General features: G+C 40.8%; 1 protein-coding gene, 1 long non-coding RNA gene and 1 other non-coding gene across 6 annotated transcripts in view; 2 read left to right on the plus strand and 1 right to left on the minus strand.

Moving 5' to 3' along the window:
* Positions 1-16725, minus strand: part of zgc:171967 (uncharacterized protein LOC100126019 homolog) — a 43511-nt gene extending 26786 nt beyond the window's left edge. For 2 of the 4 annotated variants that reach the window (XM_017698100.2, XM_017698090.2), the window contains exons 1-7: positions 16618-16725; positions 14901-14999; positions 14277-14385; positions 14035-14162; positions 11073-11252; positions 6546-6611; positions 3555-3618 (exon numbers count right to left, since the gene is read on the minus strand). In XM_017698100.2, coding sequence (XP_017553589.1) covers positions 3555-3618; positions 6546-6611; positions 11073-11252; positions 14035-14162; positions 14277-14385; positions 14901-14999; positions 16618-16637 — 666 coding nt within the window. In that variant the 5' untranslated portion in view covers positions 16638-16725. Of the gene's footprint in view, positions 1-3554; positions 3619-6545; positions 6612-11072; positions 11253-14034; positions 14163-14276; positions 14386-14900; positions 15000-16392; positions 16416-16617 lie in introns of those variants that run through there. The other 2 variants (XM_017698109.2, XM_017698120.2) reach the window with 2 other exon arrangements.
* A 561-nt stretch (positions 16726-17286) lies between these two features.
* LOC108427151 lies at positions 17287-19157 on the plus strand. Its single transcript, XR_001857833.2, has 3 exons — positions 17287-17378; positions 18008-18042; positions 18681-19157. It is a non-coding gene; the product is annotated as an uncharacterized LOC108427151 (long non-coding RNA).
* Positions 17711-17845, plus strand: LOC119262314. Its single transcript, XR_005129544.1, has one exon. It is a non-coding gene; the product is annotated as a small nucleolar RNA SNORA57 (small nucleolar RNA).
* Positions 19158-19829: the final 672 nt, after the last annotated feature.

Raw genomic sequence — 19829 nt, forward strand, 5'->3', positions numbered from 1 at the left:
GAAATATATATTTATACATATTTATTTATATAAATATAAGACCTCTCCTTGGATCACTACCTTATCGTGGTGGAGGGGTTTGCGTGCTTGAATGATCTTAGGAGCTATGTTGTCTGGAGCAAAAGCTCCTGGTAGGGTCTCCCATGGCAAACTGGTCCTAGGTGACAGGTCAGACAAAGTGTGATCCATAATAACCCCTATGAAGACACAAAAGCAGGACTTGTGTACCCTGCCCGGAACAGGGTTACCGGGGCCCCACCCTGGAGCCAGGCCTGGGGGAGGGGCTCGCCAGCGAGCGTCTGGTGGCCGGGCATTTACTCATGGTGCCCGGCCGGGCCCAGCCCGAAGGAATTACATGAGTCCCCCCTCCCATCGACCCACCACCAATGGGAGGGGCAGTAGTAGGGGTTCGGTGCGTTGTGGATCGGGCAGTGTCCGAAGGCGTGGGCCTTGGCGTTCTGATCCTCGGTTGCTGAAACTGGCTTTTGGAACTTGGAACGTTACCTCACTGGCGGGGAAGGAGCCTGAGTTGGTGCGCGAGGTTGAGAGATACCGGCTAGATATAGTCGGGCTCACCTCAACACACATCTTGGGCTCTGGGTCAAATCTCCTTGAGAGGGGCTGGACTTTATTCTTTTCTGGAGTTGCCCATGGTGAGAGGCGGCGGGCAGGTGTGGGCTTTCTCATAGCCCCTCGACTCGGTGCCTGTATGTTGGGGTTTTCTCCGGTGGACGAGAGGGTAGCTTCCCTACGCCTTCGGGTTGGGGAACGGGTCCTGACTGTTGTCTGTGCTTATGCACCGAACAGCAGTTCAGAGTACCCAGCCTTCTTAGAGTCCTTGGGAAGGGTGCTTGAAAGTGCTCCTCCTGGAGACTCTATTGTCCTACTGGGGGACTTCAACGCTCACGTGGGCAATGACAGTGAGACCTGGAGGGGTGTGATTGGGAGGAATGGCCTCTCTGATCTGAACCCGAGTGGTGTTCAGTTTTTGGACTTCTGCGCAAACCACAGTTTGTCCATCACGAACACCATGTTTGAACACAAGGATGTCCATAAGTGCACATGGCACCAGGACACCCTAGGCCGCAGTTCAGTGATTGACTTTGTAGTCGTGTCATCGGACTTGCGGCCATGTGTTTTGGACACTCGGGTAAAGAGAGGAGCTGAGCTGTCAACTGATCACCACCTGGTGGTGAGTTGGATCAGGTGGTGGGGGAAGATGCCGGTCAGACCAGGCAAGCCCAAACGCATAGTGAGGGTTTGCTGGGAACGTCTAGCAGAAGAACCTGTCAGATTGATCTTCAACTCACACCTCCGTCAGAACTTTGACCAGATATCGGGGGAGGTGGGGGACATTGACTCAGAATGGGCCATGTTCCGTTCCTCCATTGCTGAAGCAGCTGACTGTAGCTGTGGCCGTAAGGTAGTTGGTGCCTGTCGGGGCGGTAATCCTCGAACCCGGTGGTGGACACCCCAGGTGAGAGATGCCGTCAAGCTGAAGAAGGAGTCCTACCGGGCATGGTTGGCCTGTGGGACACCAGAGGCAGCTGGCAGGTATCGACAGGCCAAGTGATCTGCGGCTTCAGTTGTCGCCAAGGCAAAAACCCGTGTATGGGAGGAGTTTGGTGAGGCCTTGGAAACTGACTTTAAGTCGGCTCCGAAAAGATTCTGGCAAACCGTCAGACGACTCAGAAGGGGAAAGCAGTGTGCCACTAGCACTGTATATAGTGGAGATGGTGTGCTGCTGACTTCGACTGAAGACGTCATTGGGCGGTGGAAGGAATACTTTGAGGACCTTCTCAATCCCACCGACATGTTCTCCAGTGAGGAGGCTGAGTCTGGGGACATGGGAATAGGCTTGTCCATTACTGAGGCCGAAGTCGCTAAGGTAGTTAAGAAGCTCCTTGGTGGCAAGGCTCCAGGGGTGGATGAGATCCGCCCTGAGTTCCTCAAGGCTCTGGATGTTGTGGGGCTGTCTTGGCTGACACGCCTTTTCAACATTGCGTGGACATCGGGGGCGGTGCCACTGGATTGGCAGACTGGGGTGGTGGTGCCTCTTTTTAAAAAAGGGGACCGGAGGGTGTGTTCCAACTACAGGGGAATCACACTCCTCAGCCTCCCTGGCAAGGTCTATGCAGGGGTACTGGAGAAGAGAGTCCGGCTTATAGTCGAACCTCGGATCCAGGAGGAACAGTGCGGGTTCCGCCCTGGTCGTGGAACACTGGACCAACTCTTCACCCTCTCCAGGATTCTGGAGGGTTCATGGGAGTTTGCCCAACCAGTCCACATGTGCTTTGTGGATCTGGAGAAGGCATTCGACTGTGTTCCCCGTGGTATTCTGTGGGAGGTGCTTCGGGAGTACGGGGTACATGGCTCTTTGCTACGAGCCATTCAGGCCCTGTACAAACAAAGCTGGAGTTTGGTTCGCATAGCCGGCAGTAAGTCAGACTCGTTCCCAGTGAGAGTTGGACTCCGTCAGGGCTGCCCTTTGTCACCGATTCTATTCATAATTTTTATGGATAGAATTTCTAGGCGCAGTCAAGGGATGGAGGGTGTCCGGTTTGGTGACCTCAGGGTCACATCGATGCTGTTTGCAGATGATGTGGTCCTATTGGGGACATCAGGCCGCGAACTTCAGCTTTCGCTGGATCGGTTTGCAGCCGAGTGTGAAGCGGCTGGGATGAGAATCAGTACCTCTAAATCCGAGACCATGGTTCTCAGGCGGAAAAGGGTGGAGAGCCCTCTCTGGGTCGGGGATAGGCTCTTGCCTCAAGTGGAGGAGTTCAAGTATCTTGGGGTCTTGTTCACGAGTGATGGTACAAGGGAGCGGGAGATTGACAGGCGGATTGGTGCTGGGTCAGCAGTGATGCGGGCTCTTTACCGGTCTGTTGTGGTAAAGAAAGAGCTGAGCCATAAGGCAAGGCTCTCGATTTACCGGTCGATCTACGTTCCCACCCTCACCTATGGTCATGAGCTTTGGGTAATGACCGAAAGAATAAGATCGCGAATACAAGCGGCCGAAATGAGTTTCCTCCGCAGGGTGTCTGGACTCTCCCTTAGAGATAGGGTGAGAAGTTCAGTCATCCGGGAGGGACTCGGAGTAGAGCCGCTGCTTCTTCACGTCGAGAGGAGCCAGCTGAGGTGGTTCGGGCATCTGGTTAGGATGCCTCCTGGACGCCTCCCTCGGGAGGTGTCACAGGCGAGTCCACCTGGGAGGAGACCCCGGGGAAGACCCAGGACACGCTGGCGCGACTATATCGCCCAGCTGGCCTGGGAGCGCCTCGGAATCCCCCTTGGAGAGCTGGTGGAAGTGGCTGGGGAAAGGGAGGTCTGGGCTTCATTGCTTAGGATGCTGCCCCCGCGACCCGAACCCCGGACAAGCGGAAGATAATGGATGGATGGATGGATGGATGGATGGATAAATATAAGAAAGAAAAATATTTAAATATTTAATATATACTGAATGTGTCAATGAAAAAAAACGGGGTGTTCAAATATTTGCAGACGACTGCATCTATGAACAGACGCTTGATGGAAAAAAGCTATATACACACCTCATCCTCTGCCTGCTCTGCATTCTCTGATCCTCCGCCATCTTCTGCATCAGCGTCATGTTTGCTGGAACATAAAAAGTGAGCATTCTGAAATCATTTTCAAATTAAAAAGCTTAACATAAACCAGCTAACATAGAAAAATCCCTTTAGTTGCAACATAAAGTCATACTGTTTTTACAATTAGCAGCAACTGTGTTTTGTGCACAAGTAATATTTCTATTTAACAGTGACATGCTCATCATATGTGCAATGCATAGTCTATTATGTGAAATGACCTCCACTTATACGGTAGACTGCTAAGATAATTGGCGTCCTTGCTGTTTTAGAAACAAACGCACAATGACAGCACATTGCAGTAGTGAATATTAAAGGAATACTCCTTTTTTTCCAATCTGTACCCTAAAGTAACCATAACCCCAGACAATAATTTAGACCAATTTCTGTTACAATCATGAAATTTTAGTTGAATGGTAACAACCTTGGAAAATATTTGTGGTCAGCTTAAACAATTGTGATCAAATCTTTTCACAGTACCTATCCTAAACAAAAGCACTACATGGCAATGTGACTTATATGCTTGATTATGAATGCATTAGTTGGTGAATCATTGCTTAACACGATGACCGTGAAAATCCACGCGATGTCCAAAAGTCCCAGACCTTTTTAATTTTAAGGTGCACCCATCGCTAACACCCCCCCCCCCACCACCACCACCATTTCCATTTGACAGCTATTAAAAAGACAAGACATTATGCAGAAGATTTTTACTGTTTTACCAACTTCATAGTTTTTTGCCAATACACCCTCATTTTGAAACTGATGCCTGTAACGCGTTTCAAGAAAAGTTGACACAGGAGCCATTTAAAGCTAGAAATGTGTGAAATGTCACAAAGTTTTCTTATACAGGTGATATAGTCAAAATGAGTATCCAAGGCTTAGTCCATTATCCACAAATACAAGTTACTACAAGTCACTACGCACAGCAGAGAGCATGGGCCAAGAATGCCCAGAAACATCACTGACTTCTCTGGGCTCAAGCTCATATGAAATGGACTGATGCACCCTGGAAACATGTATTGTAACGTGTAAGGAGTCAACCTTTCATGACTGTTTATGAAAATAATGAGTGTGGTGTTCTCCAGGCTAAAGAAGAAATGGAATACAGACCACTGTAGTCGTGCGTCATTCTGTAGTCCTCATTATGTCCATATTATGGTCTAAGCCCCATTTCTAAATGGCCAGAATGAATAGGGTTTTTGAAAAATATTTGCCTCTATGGCACCTTGTGTCAAATAAAAATGTTCAGAACCCGATATGTTTTATCCTGTGAACATTTTTCTCCCGAATACCACTGTATCCTCCGAATTACGAGGTCGTCAAGAGCTATAATACTAATATTGCTACATGCGAGCTAAAGCTACTGCGCATCAATTTGATGTCACTATGCTACACAAAACAAAAAAAAAGGCAGGCTGAGCCAGTGCTCTGATGAGTTGTGCTCTCTTATCGAAACGGTCTACTGTAGCACATATTTATGGGTACACTCTTAAATAAAACATCTAAGTAGGATATTTTGATATCTTTATACTATATTATATCCATTTACTGCCAAAACTGGCTTAAGGAGGCTGCCAGTCTAATGACATGAATTTGATGCACAGTATCTTTAGCTCACATGTAACTTTTTAAAGCCCTCGTAATTCAGAGGATCCAGTGATATTTGAGAGAAGAATGTTCACAGGACAAAACATATCGGGTTCTGAATTTAACACAGGTTGTGAGAGGCGATTCTGCCCATATAGAAATGATGCTTAGACCCGGAGTTCCTAATATGGGCATAACAACATGGCACTGACTACAAAATGATGACACGACTACAGTATTCTATTTTAGACGGTTACCAGCATAAAGTTCAAAAGCCAGGGTCTGTCATAATATCTGTGAAGGGATCTTTCTCAGAGACACCCGTGCTAATTTCAACATGACAACGCCAAGAAATATTCTGCACATATTACAACAAGATGGATGCAACATTGGATGCTACATTGGCTTGCCACCAGTCCAAATCTCTCTTCCTTTCAAAATGTGTGGTACATGATGAAGCAAAAAAAAACAAAAACACAATAACGAAGGCCCTTGTATAGTTGTTCAAAAACAAACAAACAAAAAAACACTTTCTCAATTGGCGTCTTCAGTAACTAAACAATTATTAAGTCTTCTAAATGAAAGGTGAAGTGACACAGTGGTAGACATGCTCCTGTCCCAAATTTTGTAATGTGTTGCAGGCATCCAATTTGAATTATGCATATTTAAAAAAATAAATGAATGATTTTAAAAAATAATGAAGCAAAATGTATTAAATGTTCTTGTACTGTTTTTGATTTAATAGGTCAAACAGAATCTTTTTTTCTTCATTAGCATTTCATATACTATTTTAACTTTTTGGGAAATGAGGTTTGTGTTTTATGTAGCCCGTTTCTACATCTCACAAGAGACAAGGTGAGGCAGTGGTTTGAAAACCTATGCTAACTGAAGCTGTTTTAGAAAAATCAGCTGAAGACTAGAGAGACAAGTGTTAGTCAATTATTCTCATGCATCTATTCTAACTGATTTATGACTCTTTTTGAACGTCTTTAATCAGAAATGGCTATTACTCCTCTATTTCATACATAAATATGCCATGATTGAAAACAGACTGCACAATATGAAAAAAGGCTAAGTCTGCATTATTCTGACCAAAATTGTAGAATCATGTGAATCCGGAACACTAAGTGAAATGCTTTTGTAAATGATTAAATGGCTGATTTGAAGCCTTTGCTGAGCTCAATGCTGCAAATGACAATATTTCAACAGCAATTAACAAACAATATATTGTGCAGCCCTAATAAAATAATAATTTTAAAGATTTTAAAAGATCAATTTCCCCCAAATACATGCACCACGTACACACAGACACACACACGATCAAGAAGCAGGCCAAAGGGACGTTACCTAGAGAAAACGCTCTTGATCGAGTCCCACATGCTACCGACTGTGCTAGTAATTTTATGAGAGATACTGAGAGCATGGCAGAGAAGAGAGACAGAGTGGAGAGGAGGGGAAAAGGAAAAAAAGAGGAGAGGGGCAGAGAGAACAAAAAAAAGAAGAAAAATGATGAGACGTTCTGTTAATGCAAACATTTTGCCAAACATTTTGAATGAACCAGAATCATAATGACGGTAATAGAGGACACCCTTTCAGGGAGATAAATGAGAATCAATTAATCCTTTTTCATATAAATGGAGCCTATTATTCTCATGCACAAATATTTGCTTGGCCTAAAAGAGAAACTAGACATCAGTGCTTCCCAATTGAGCAGAATGAGTTGGCAGGAATAAGAGATTTCATAGTGAGCGTTTCCTTTGGGAAACATCCTCACACATTCCATGATCATACAGTACATAGTCATGTTTTGATCTGAAGATGCTTATATGCTTGAAATTAGTTTCTAAAACAAATATGACAATGAAGTTGATTCCCGCATATGAATTTTCCCCAAAACAAAAATGTACAATTGATTTTCTTCAAATAAAGTGTTTAAAGCACAAAAAGCTAGAAACAAAACACTTGGAGCAATGGAGCACTGTGTTTTATAGGCATTATGTCATTAAAACATTCAAAAGAAAAATTACACAGACATCTCAACAACAAAAATATAACAATTTTCTTCAGTCACTTCCTGTGACTTTCACGTCCCTTGCATGTGAATTATCTTATACCTAATCTCCTTCAGAATGTCTCCAGAACAAATGAGTAACTTGCACTTAAAGGGCTCCTGGACTGGAGATTAGAAAAATGAAAGGTTTGAACTAGTACTGTACATCAGTAATAATGCTAAAACTGAAAAGCAACATTACGATGTGTCAGTATCACGATTTAGACGATTTACTATCTAGTGGCAGGAATCTATAAACAGTTTTTACAGGGATTTTTTTTACTGTATAATTCCTTTTGTCTTTCTTCATTATTACTGTATCATGTGGCAAACTGGAAAAAAAATAAGAACAATCTTTCTGTGTGTCCAAACATTTGAGTGGTACTCTATTACCACTATGTACTGATCACAAACAACACCACCACCACAAACATTTAACAGACACATGTTTGCTAATGCAGTTCCCATACACTCAGCTCCTCAGTGACTCCTGATCCTCTCCAATGAAATGAACACACACATTTCATAGAAGAAATCTCCAGTAGCACTACAGACCATTTTTAAATTCCGGAGGTTGACAAGACGCAGTGAATGATATGGGTATTATCAAGGAGACATGCTTGGGCTCCATTCACAAGGCAGCTAATTTTTTGTTAAATTACATTCTGTTTTTGCACAACAGACCAGTACAGTACAATGGTGATTTAAATAGTATACGTGAATAATGCAAAACGTAAAACAGAAATAGCAAATATTACTTATAAGATATATCCCCATACTATCTTAAATTTAACTCAGATTTGGGCCTGAATGAATGCAGCCCCTTCAAAGTAAGTTAGTGAAGCAAATGAAGTGCAACAGTAAGGAATAAAAGTGCAGAATAATAAGCTGATTAAAAACTATAAAGGACAGATAAAACGCACAAAGCAGCTGTGTTCAGAATTGTTCCCTACTACAGAAATAGCACAGTAGTATGAAGATTTCATGGCCAATATCGATTTCAAGAAACTTAAAACCCATACAACCAATAATATGGACCAATATAATTTTATATTTATGTTTTAATGTTATATTCTATTAGCATTAGATAAACAGTGCTTTACTGATTGATATGTCTCTGATTTCTGAAACTCAAATAAATTCCAGAAACCACAAAGTCTTAAAATTTACAAGTACTGTGGTGCTGGGAGCTACTCAGAAATCTTTGCACTCTGGCTTGTTAATTAGCTTTTATTTCACTTATTTTTATTTAGTTGTCTAACAAGTAAAAAAACTGTAATAATTGTGATGATATTTTGTGTTCAGATTTACTGTCAACATCATATATCCGTTTTAAGATATTTTGGTAATTAAGGATTTTTAAAAATGACACACTGGACTAGTATTTCATTGTTCAACTACATTCCTCTAATTCAGTAGTTCCCAACTGTCATCCTAGGGTACCCGTACCCCTGCCCTGAACATTTTAATGCATTTCCTGCTTCCAAAAAACTTGATCTCACTAATCATTAACAAACTCTTGATGACTAAGTTGGTGTGTTGAGAGGAAGGAAAAAAACTCAAATGTGCAGGGCATGGGATACTCCAGGACCAGGGCTGGGAAGCTGTGTTATCATTTATTTTAGGGCTATGAAGTCTAAATGATCACTGTAGACATATAGACAACTATCATCTCATTAAAACTCAACAGAATTAGCAAAGCCCTAATGCACTGAGCTTTTATAGTATAGTATAGAATAGTAAATAAATTAACAAGTGAACCACTCTGAACACAATGCGCTCACATGTCCAATTGGTGATTTTAATGAGAGAAGCATGAAAAAACACAAATACCTAATAACAACGAAGCGTTTTCAAGTGCCCAGTAAAAATGTGCAGATACCTGGCACCTGGCAACAAATAGCACCTGGAGCTCTAAGCTCTTTTTTGCAGTATAAAAACATACAAGCATGTAATATCCACTAAAACACAAAAACATTTGTCTAAGTTAGTTAGTTTGAACAAGAGTTCTATAATAATATAGATAGATAGATATAGATAGATAGATAGATTCAACTTTATTGTCATTACTCAGTATAAGTACATGGCAACGAAATGCAGTTAGCATCTACCAGAAGTGCAAATAGTAGCAAATAGTGCAAAAAGAGAGTGTGCAAGTGTGCAATAAATAGGCATAGTGCAACATTACAGTATATAGAATAAATTACTTATAGATATGCAAAAAAATAGATTATAGATGTGTAGATATATACATGAACATGTTGGAGATGTACACTGTATAGAATAACTGTTGCGATGTGTTATTTACATGGCAGTAGAATGTTACATTTGTGCAGTGGTAATAATGATGAATAAAATAAAATAAAACAACAGCTCTGATTGGTGAGTGTAGTTTGTTGATATAGTTTTATGCAAAAGTTATAATACCCCTATTCCCTAATAAACGCCTAGTAATACCCCTGGTCAAATTACGTTTTGTTGATTTTCGAAGTGAAAGTAAGTTAAAACATCTTTTACAGAGATTAAACCTAAATATAGCACTTTACATCACATTTTAGCGCACCACTACTGTGTGTTTGTTGAGTTTAACATATTGGGAGAAAAAATAAAAGTAAAAAAATATAAGACATATCTTTTTAACCCAATATATTAAATTTAGCAAACACTAATAATTTTGTTCTACATAGAAGACATGTGCTTATTTTCTCTCCGAAAATTTGCAAAACATGCAATCTGACCAGGGATGCCCAAACATTTACACACAACTGTAACAAGAATAATAATAATTAGAAATATTCAGACACATTTTAAAACCTTTTATTCACAACTGATGTTCTGTACTGTTCTGTTGGGTGACTGTTCATATATTGAGAATAAAGGGTTCATAATTACAAAGAAACACTTTCATGTCTAGCTCTTTGCATGAAACAGTGAATACTGATGTGATTCCATCCATAGTAGAGCATTTTCACACACTGGTTTGTTTTCTTTATCTAACTTTATCTTCTTACCGGTCCAAACAGTTCTAACAAATAATATAATTTAGCCTGTTTACTATAGTACCCAATGCTTTTCCTTAGCATTCTCACTATTAATACTAGTGCTGGGCGATACCACTAAATTAAATGTTGTAACATATGTAAGATATCACATGGTATGTTAGCTTGCATTAAAAAATTTAATAAACACACCCTTCCAGAGTGCTGCTACTCGATGCTACAAGTTTCACTGGACTAATTTGTGATGATATGCGTCTTATTAAACCAAAGGAAACCTGACGATATTGTAAACATTAACCAGAAAAAAGGTACATTTCCAAAAAAGGAATGTAAAGTATTGTAATGAGAAAACACTGATGAACGCCAACATGAAAACAAAATAAAATCATGAACAATAATTCATTAACATTAACTAACATTTATTTAGTGATGCATTCCTTCCAATTATTTATAATTATATAAACTTGTGAAGCTGCACAGGATTAATCTATTTAAACTATTTTCTATATTTATCGCCACAACACTGCTTTTAAATGATTGAAAATACAGATTCCAGACTTTAAAATATTAAAAATCAATACTGTTGTGTCACAAAAGCTCCAGTGTATAGATTTAGATGATCCATCGCCCAACACAAATAAGCACTATGTAAATCAGACATGGTGCAACATAATTTTTGAGTACAATAACATTTTAACATTTGTGCTCTGTGACTAAAGACTCTTCATTTCTGTAGGAGCCACAAATTCTTCTGAAAGAACCGTATCTCTAAATGCTCTGATAAACCCAACCCTGGCTTTATACAGCAGCTGAGGGACGACTCACGTGTCCTTGCGCAGACGCAGGTGCTCGAAGGTCAGCAGGCCACGCGAGTTGAGGGACAGCAGCACTGTGGGGCCCTCCACAATGTCTAGGCGAAAAGGCCGCGCACTGACGATCACCCTCTGTTCATCAACCCCCAGAGAGAGCACCAGACCGTTCTCATCCTGAGCCACCAATGTCATTCTGACAACACAGAGCACAACTCAACCACTGGGTCACACTGCAAGACAAGGTTATCAATTCCAATTTACAGCTCACATGAGATTTTTTGAGTGAAGGAGAGAGTAGCAATAGCATTTAATAGCAATTAATAGCAAACTGGCATAAAGTTAGGTAGCTACTATACGTAACTAGCAATGCTGTTCTGACTGAATTTGCTTTCTCTTATTTCAAAAGAATGCCTAATTACAGTTACACAACTGACACATCTAATATTTACTAATGAGTAAATACAGATGAGAACTGAAAAACATTTTTTAAAAATGAGGAGGAGACTCGTAGCTCACAGAGAAGCACTTTGCTGTCATTTAGCTAGCCTAAACCTTACTGAAATACAGTCCAAAGGAAGGCTTAGAGAAGCACAACATTTTTCAGCAGTCAATATTAGAGCAAAAGACATTCCTTGACTCATTGTCTTCTCCTGCCGTCACTCATGTCTTACAAATTACAGTATTTCTACTATCAGTCATAGATGGAAAATGACGGTAGAAGGTAAACATAGAAGACATAGAAGACGGTAGACATAGAAGGTAAAAGGCAGCAGAATCTTAACTGAGATGAGAGCACACAGTTAATAAAAATCACTGAATGGGTATATTTGGATGGGATTAGGATTACTAATAAACATCTCTAAAAATTAGATCACCCTTATGTACAACTAATCTTGTTCGAATAGGGCTTTGGTGCTATTAATAACTGCGTGTAACTAACACACCTACATAGTGTTGTAAATGAAAAAAGAACTACGTATTTGTTATGGCTGACTGCAATCACCCTTATGAATATTATGAATTTTGCAAACTACTATCAAAACTACGGTCTACTTCCGTGACCACCCCCTACTGAACATCACTGGCTCTGCGGTGAAAATCATCTAGAGCACCAAGTTCCTCAGTGTCCACATAACAGAGAACCTCATCTGGTCCCTCAACACCAACTCCATAGCCAAAAGAGTCCAGCAGCACCTCTACTTCCTGCAGAGACTGAAGAAAGCTCATCTACCCCCTACCATCCTCAACATGTTCCACAGGGGGACGGTGGAGAGAATTTTGAGCAGTTGCATCATCACCTGGTTTGCACTGCCTCCAACTGCAAGACCCTACAGCAAATAGTCTGGACAGCTGAGAAGATCATTGGGATCTCTCTCCCATCCATCACAGACATTTACACCACAAGGTGCATCCGCAAAGCCACCAGCATTGTGGATAACCCCATCCATCCATCCCTCCCTGTTGCTGTCTGGTACCGGAGCACCCATGTCATCACTTCCAGACTCCACAACAGCTTTGATCCTCAAGCAATCAGATCACATACACACACACACACACCTTTAGATGCTGTACTTATCTGGAACACTGCTGCTAACATGGTGCTTACACTATGTTTATTCAAGTACTGTGTACATCCTACCTCAGTAAATGCTGTGCACACGTATGTTATAATCTGACTGCACAACATATATCACAAAATATCTTTGCACCTTATTCTCACTACTTCACGCTCAGAAATGATTGCTGTGTCTGCACTGCACTGTCTTGTCTGTTTACTGTGTCTGTCTGTTTTAACATATTTACTGTATTGTTTCTAGTTTAATGTGAACGTAATTTCGTAATGGAATGTAATGAACGTAATTTCGCTCCACTGTGTACATTGTGGATTGTGGACACAATTGTACATAGATGGAATGACAATAAAAGCCTCTTGACATGACTTGACTTTAGAGTTGGTGTCTTCCCTGCACCCTACTCCCTGCCTCAGCACCAAAATATCTACCAAATCTGTGGGAAACACTGCAGCTGTTAATACCCTCACAAACGGAGTGAACTGAACATTGTCATAATGTAACAGGCACTCAGTTCTCTCTCTCTTTAATGCATGACTGATTATGATCGGTATTTGACTCACTCAGTCTGCATCAACTGTTGCATCACATTTCACAGAGTTTGGGCTTGTGGGAGTCCTGCAAACTGTGCTTTAGGCCTCAGGGACAACATCCCAAGACTCTAGTCCAAGCTTAATGTGTTTGTGACTAGCCGTTCATTTTGAATCATGAGTAATAGGGCCTGAGTACCAGACATTACGTTTTCAGGCTATGCTAGATTGCTGGGTCCTCATTTGTTGGTGCCAAAATGAGAAAGGCTTTAGTCCAGGGAGTTTCCTGCTACAAGTGGTATAAAGCAGTTTCTTAGGGTCCCCAAGCCACAAGGTGCCCTACATGTATGTAGATATTTTTGTCAGTCATAATATTTATGGAAAATATATAATGAAGATAATGTTGATGGCTTAATTTACATATTTTAGTTTTATTTTATTATGTATTTTATTATAATGTTAGTTGTTTAAAGATCTCCATTATATATCAGTTAATAGCAGATAATGTTTCATTTTGTTGGCATTTCAGATTAAAACTAATTACATATTGAAGGACTCAAAACCATTTTTCCTTCACTTTATGAAAAAAAAAGCTTGATGTAGTAAAATTTCAAAACATACAGTCAACTCACCAGGCTATATAGTTTAAGCTGAAAAAACAGCCCGTTTGGTATGCAGCATTTTTCGTGATGTCACAAAATAAATTTAGGCAAGTATATTTACATATAGCTGAAATAAACCTAGACCTCCATGTTTAATACTTTTTAGGAAAGCCTTATCTGTAATCTACCTCCACTACTATTCATTTTACTATCCTTTAAAATATACAATATTCAGTTTTATGTACTTGGTCTATGGTATAGAGTGGACTCACGGTTCAGTGGGTGGGTCAGTGATGAGGACGTCAGGGACCTCGTATCGAGGTTTGAGAGGCTTCAGCTCATTTATTTTAACACGCGTCATATTGCCGTGGAGTCTGTAGAGCTCCAGCAGCAGACGCACCTACACACACACACACACACACACACACAGAGAGGCCAGATTATTTATGTACTTGCAATACGTTTTTACAACAGGAAACAGAAATGTGAAATGAAAGTGTGTTCACTCTCTGACCTTGTTATTGTCATTGATGAGCTGCAGGGTGATCCTGGAGTCACTGAGCTCCAGAGTATCCAGCAGAGCTCTGTATGGAGACTGACCCGGCTTCAGTTCCCTTTGACGCCTGAACAAACACAAACACACTCCCAAGAATATAAAACTAATTCATCTAGAAATAAACCATTTGACAGACATAATATCATCTTCCTGGTGAGCACATAGCACTGCATACAAAAGTTTGAATGCTCCTGGTCAAATACACGTTATGACGAGTTTCTCAATGAAAACAAGTTAACAAATTAACAAAAGCTACAGAGAACAAACTTTATACCAAATATCCCCCTCCACCAATATGTTAAATTTAGCAAATAAATAGTAATTATGCAATAAATGTTCAGACGTATGTTCTCTGTGGACTACATGCATTTATTGTCATGTAAAAAACAAAACAAAAAAAAAAATCAACAAAACATGTCATATGACCAGCACCACCCAGATTTTCGCATGTGGTTGTAAATGATACCACCTTGTACACCTGGGAGAACTTTCTTACAGAAATACAGGGTGTCGTCAAAAATCAATGAAAAAAGTGGCTGTATTTTCTGCAAAGTGTCGTTTTCTCTGTCATACTGTACTCACTTGCAGAAGGAGCTCTGCTCGCATGTTTTGAAGTTGCTGCGATCCACAGCTTCTGCACCGAGACAAAGAAAAAGCAGTGCAACCAGCAATGGCACCATCCTGCAAAAGAAAACAGTGCTAGGTAAGAAACTCCTGCTTTTAGCTCTAGGCTAAATGAGCATTCCTAAAGCTAGTGTATGTTACGCAGTTTTCTGAAGTGCAGCACTGCACCCCTCAACCTAATCACTTTGAAAAAAGTCATGATTTCTTTTTTCGTTTTCCGCCAAACATGAGTCCTCTCACTACAATACCCAGCATGCAGTTTTATATAAACAGATCAGCCACACCATTAAAATCACCTTGTTTCTACACTCATTTGGCATTTATCACCACTGCTTAACATATAGGTGCACTTTGTAAGTTTACAATTACAGACTGTAGTTCATCTGTTTCTCTGCATACTTTGTTAGCCTCCTTTTATCCTGTTCTTCCATAGTCAGGACCCCGACAGAACCACCACAGAGCAGCTATTATTGACATGGTGGTGGTGTGTTAGTGTGTGTGTTGCACTGGTACAAGCGGATCAGACACAGCAGTCCTGCTAGTTTTTAAACCCTGTGTCTACTCACTGTCCATTCTATCAGACACTGCTATGTTGTTGATTCACCTCAGTGGTCACAGGATGCTGCCCACAGGATGCTACTGGCGGGATTATTTTGGTTGGTGGACTATTCTCAGTCCAGCAGTGACACTGTGGTGTTTATTAACTCCGGTAGCACTGCTGTGTCTGATCCACTCAGACCAGCACAATGCACACTTGCCAGCACCATGTCAGTGTCATTACAAATGAGAATGATCCACCAGCCTAATAATACCTGCTCTGTGGAGGTCCTGATCATCGAAGAATGGGGTGAAAGGGGACTAACAAAAAATGCAGAGAAAGAGATGGACTACACTTTTGTAATTTTAGGAGCTGATAAAATAATGCTGTTTAAATTTCAGCCAGTTTACAGCCCACCCTGAAGCATGTGAGGTCTTTCAAAATTTACTTCCAACTTCTAGATGCATCATCAGAAAACGCGACTACACAAGTTCGCCTAGCAGTGGTAACACTTTTTAAATTTTAACCGGAGTGTCCTTTTAACCTTTGCGACTTGACTGCTGCTTTTACAGAGTCGATCACTGCACACAGCCTTGCACGTCTAAAGGAGGTGCGGCGAAACGAAATGCTGACCAACTCCGAGAAATAGATCCGCTGTCATCGCTCCTCTGTATGAATATGTTAATAATATTAACGTTAGCTAATATTATGCTTTAATATACGACGTTCACCGTTAGACATTCATATGACGGTAGTTTAAATATCGTGTTGAGTAATGAAAGAAAACACACCACCAGCAAAGCTAACCTAGTTTGCTTAACCTCCAGTGAAGGGGCTGATTAAAGGGCAAAGACATTGAGAACTGCGCAGCTTAAAGAAATCCCATATGAATGAACAAGGCAGCTAACCAACCTAAAGCCTTCCTCTCCAGCCTCTCCTGAATTTCTCTCCACTCAGTTACCAGAAACACCGCGTTATCGTTTAACGTTAACGTTATCCGGACGCTACACGAGGACCACGACTACGTTAGCTGATAAACGAAACGAGGCTGCATTCCAAAGGCTGCGTTTCATTTATATTTTAATTCAATACAGTCTACATATATAATCCTATTATCCAAGCTGACAACTGCAGTACCTGTCAACAGAAGGCGCCATGTTTGCGGCTATGAACTTCGCCCCTCCGCCTTTGTCGTGTGTTATCCGAAATCCCTCCTTCACACAGAGCTACAACAGCTAGCGGCACGTGTTCCTCTGCTTTTTTTACCGTGTAAAAATATGAGCACATTTACGGTGCTATTTTCAAAGTAAAATTCGTGGAGACGTTTATTTTTATAATTATTGTGCTAAATCGTTTTTGAGCTGCTTTATTGAACAGTGTGTAATAGTATGCAAAAGATGGTAATTTTAACAACAGAAGAGTTATAAATGAATATTATATCTATTTATAGGTGGTACGGTATTAATTGGTAACAGACTCTTTAAATGGTTTAAATTGAGGTGTAAAAATACATTTCAGGGTCTTTTGAATGAAAATGGGAGGGTTCTTTTTGAAATTTTATAAACGTAAACAGAATTTTCACAAAAATAACTGACACGATCTCTTCTTCTCCAGTACATGCACAAAAAGCCGAAGTCTCTCTTAAATTAATTCCTTTCTAAAAAAAAAAAAATTATAATAATAAAAATAAATTCCATAATTTTTCACTCCATGATTATATGCCGAGATCAAAAATGACGTAGCCTGGTGTTGCCAGGAGTCCTTCGATGATTGGTTGTTTCGTACTGGGCACTGATGACGACAGCGCTCATATAAAAACGAAGGGAAGCATTCGGCTGGTTCTCTTTGGCGGCGGCGAGGCAGCGGGACATTTAGGAGTGGTGCTGAATTTTGTTTGCGTAAGTCTGTTTCTTAATGAGCTGTTTAGTATCTTCTTTTATACCAGTTGTTTAGGTATGCACTTCACTGAGAGAGGGTGGTGTTTGTAGTGTGTAGTTAGTGAAGTTTATGTGACGTCCCGGCATTAGTGGCGATAGACGCCATTTTGTACCTTCGATGGTGTAGTGGTTCCTTTCGTCTGCATTTGGGCCTGAGGCACCAGAATGTAGCCGCTGCGCCATTTAACGTGCGACGGGGTGGCGAATAGGAAGCTAACTTCGGCCACGTATTTTGAGTTTAGTGTGAAACTTAAGTGAAGGCCCTTCTCTTTAGTCCAGCTGTACTAGGGAAACCTCCTTTCTTGGCATGCACGGAGGTCCTCAGTGCTCGTGTGTGTATGTGATGGAGGGATATAAGTGCCAGTGTTATGTCTTCGGTACCAGCCTGTTCCCATCAGCTGGTCCTATCCTCAATCACTGGTACATTGCTTTCAGCTAATCTAGCCACAGCTACAGGGGTCTAACTTAAACGATTGAATAGCCAGTTAGATTAACTGTTGCCGATAAGCCCGTGTTCAAGCCGAGCACATGCCATACAGTCCCGTGTAGCCGTTTTGAGTTAACCGACGTTCCCTGTCCCCTTGTTATAGGTGCGGAGGTCTTCGCAGCACGGATGCAGAAAACGGTGAGTAACTTTTTTTGGGGGGGTTTGTTCCGCGACTACGGGATCTTGGACGTATATTTATTGAGTACATTTTTTCATACAGTGGCTACTAAATGTAAAGTCCGTTTATGGTGTCACAACCGTGATTGAAATCTCTAGATGCTTAAATTGGTTTACTTTTTAACTTACAACGGCGTGTTCTGACTTGAACGTTAAATCCCAGACTTCTAAAGCCTGAATTTCAGCATAATCAGTGGCATGTACAGAAATAGCTTATGATATTGTAGATGCTTTTAATTCAAATCTTTAAAATGTAGTTAAATGCCGTTTTGTGCAGCTCACGTGTTGCAGACTTTTTGAGCTTAATTTTCTGAACATTAGGTCGGCGCGCGTGCCCGTAGTTGCAGAAATGCCCATATATGTAGCCTCACTGACCATGCTGGCTATAAAGGCAAGCCTCCTCATATTGGCACACATGGGGTGTACTATGCCCATGTGTGTAATCTCTGGAGGAACAATATCTTGTCAAAATGTAGCTGGCGTCAGGAATTGGTTTCTTTATGCTAGCTGCTGTGTTGAGACAGCCTCGCCGATGTTTGCTTTAGCAACTTATGAAGCGGAGTTGCTACTGGGGTCCTGACCATTTCTTTTATTTACAGGTACGCTTCAGCTTGATGGGTATGCAGAACATGGGTTCCTCTCATCTTCCCTGTGGATTGTAAGAGTAGTGTGGAACTAGAGCAGTGGATCACAATCCTGCTCAGTTAAAGGGAAATTCCACTTTTTGTGTTAGATGTCAAGTTGTTCAGAGTGGCTCATTGCACATGTAGTAAAATCTTTCTAGAAGAGGTGAGTGACATTCATTCAAGTTAACACTTAGTTATACATGGTAGTCAGAACAAATTTGAGTATGAAGATACCAGCTGTTTATGCTGCCAAATAGTTCCTGCTTAAAATACAGGTCACTTTGGTTACTCTCCCTCTATTCAAGTGAATAAATTGTGGTAGAATGGAGTGGTGCTGGATTAACAGCCTCTTATTTGGATTTGAGTAAACTGTTGTTGGGTGTTTGTCAGTGTACTTGTGCAAGTCTGATTGTCTTGGGTACATTGAATAAAGGTCTGATCTTCCTTGTACATTTGTCTTGTTCTTTGTCTTGACATGTGTAGCAACTATAAAACGCTTGGTCTAAACTTTCAATCCAATAGCACTAGATTCATAATGCTTGAAATGCTTTTTAATGATTGTAATGAAATGTATTTGACTTTTTGTATTCCATGTAATTGGATGAATTATGGTTGTTGGTTAGTGTAGGGGTAGACTGGGGTTCAATCCCCACCAGGGCAAGCACCCTACACTATACCATTAAGAGTCCTTGGGCAAGACTCCTAACACCACCTTGGCCTACCTGTGTAAAATGTTCAAATAGTAAGTCACTTACATTTAAGTTGGAGGGTTCTGATGAACAGTTCTGTATTCAGTGCTTCAATGGAAGCAAGTAAGATGTGCCCAGAAAAATGTAATGCTTGCGCATGGCTGATCTTCAGTTCTTCCAAAAGATTAAGTAGTTTTATTGTTAATTGGGTTTAGAGGTAAGGTCAAATAAATGAGGTGGCTTTTAAAGTACACTTAAGTAATGTTTTAGTTTACATGGTTTTCCTTTTTGTGCCCAAAAGTGATTCTACTGTAGTCATTTCAGTGTAACCAGTTAGTTCATAGGCATGGAATGTTTCTATTTTACTATTGCTCTTCATAAGTGAGCTTTTGTGAATATTTCAAGAATATATCTTGAACTTGAATAGTAAAAT

Source organism: Pygocentrus nattereri, chromosome 23 (genome assembly GCF_015220715.1).
Source record: "Pygocentrus nattereri isolate fPygNat1 chromosome 23, fPygNat1.pri, whole genome shotgun sequence".
Lineage (NCBI taxonomy): Eukaryota > Metazoa > Chordata > Actinopteri > Characiformes > Serrasalmidae > Pygocentrus > Pygocentrus nattereri.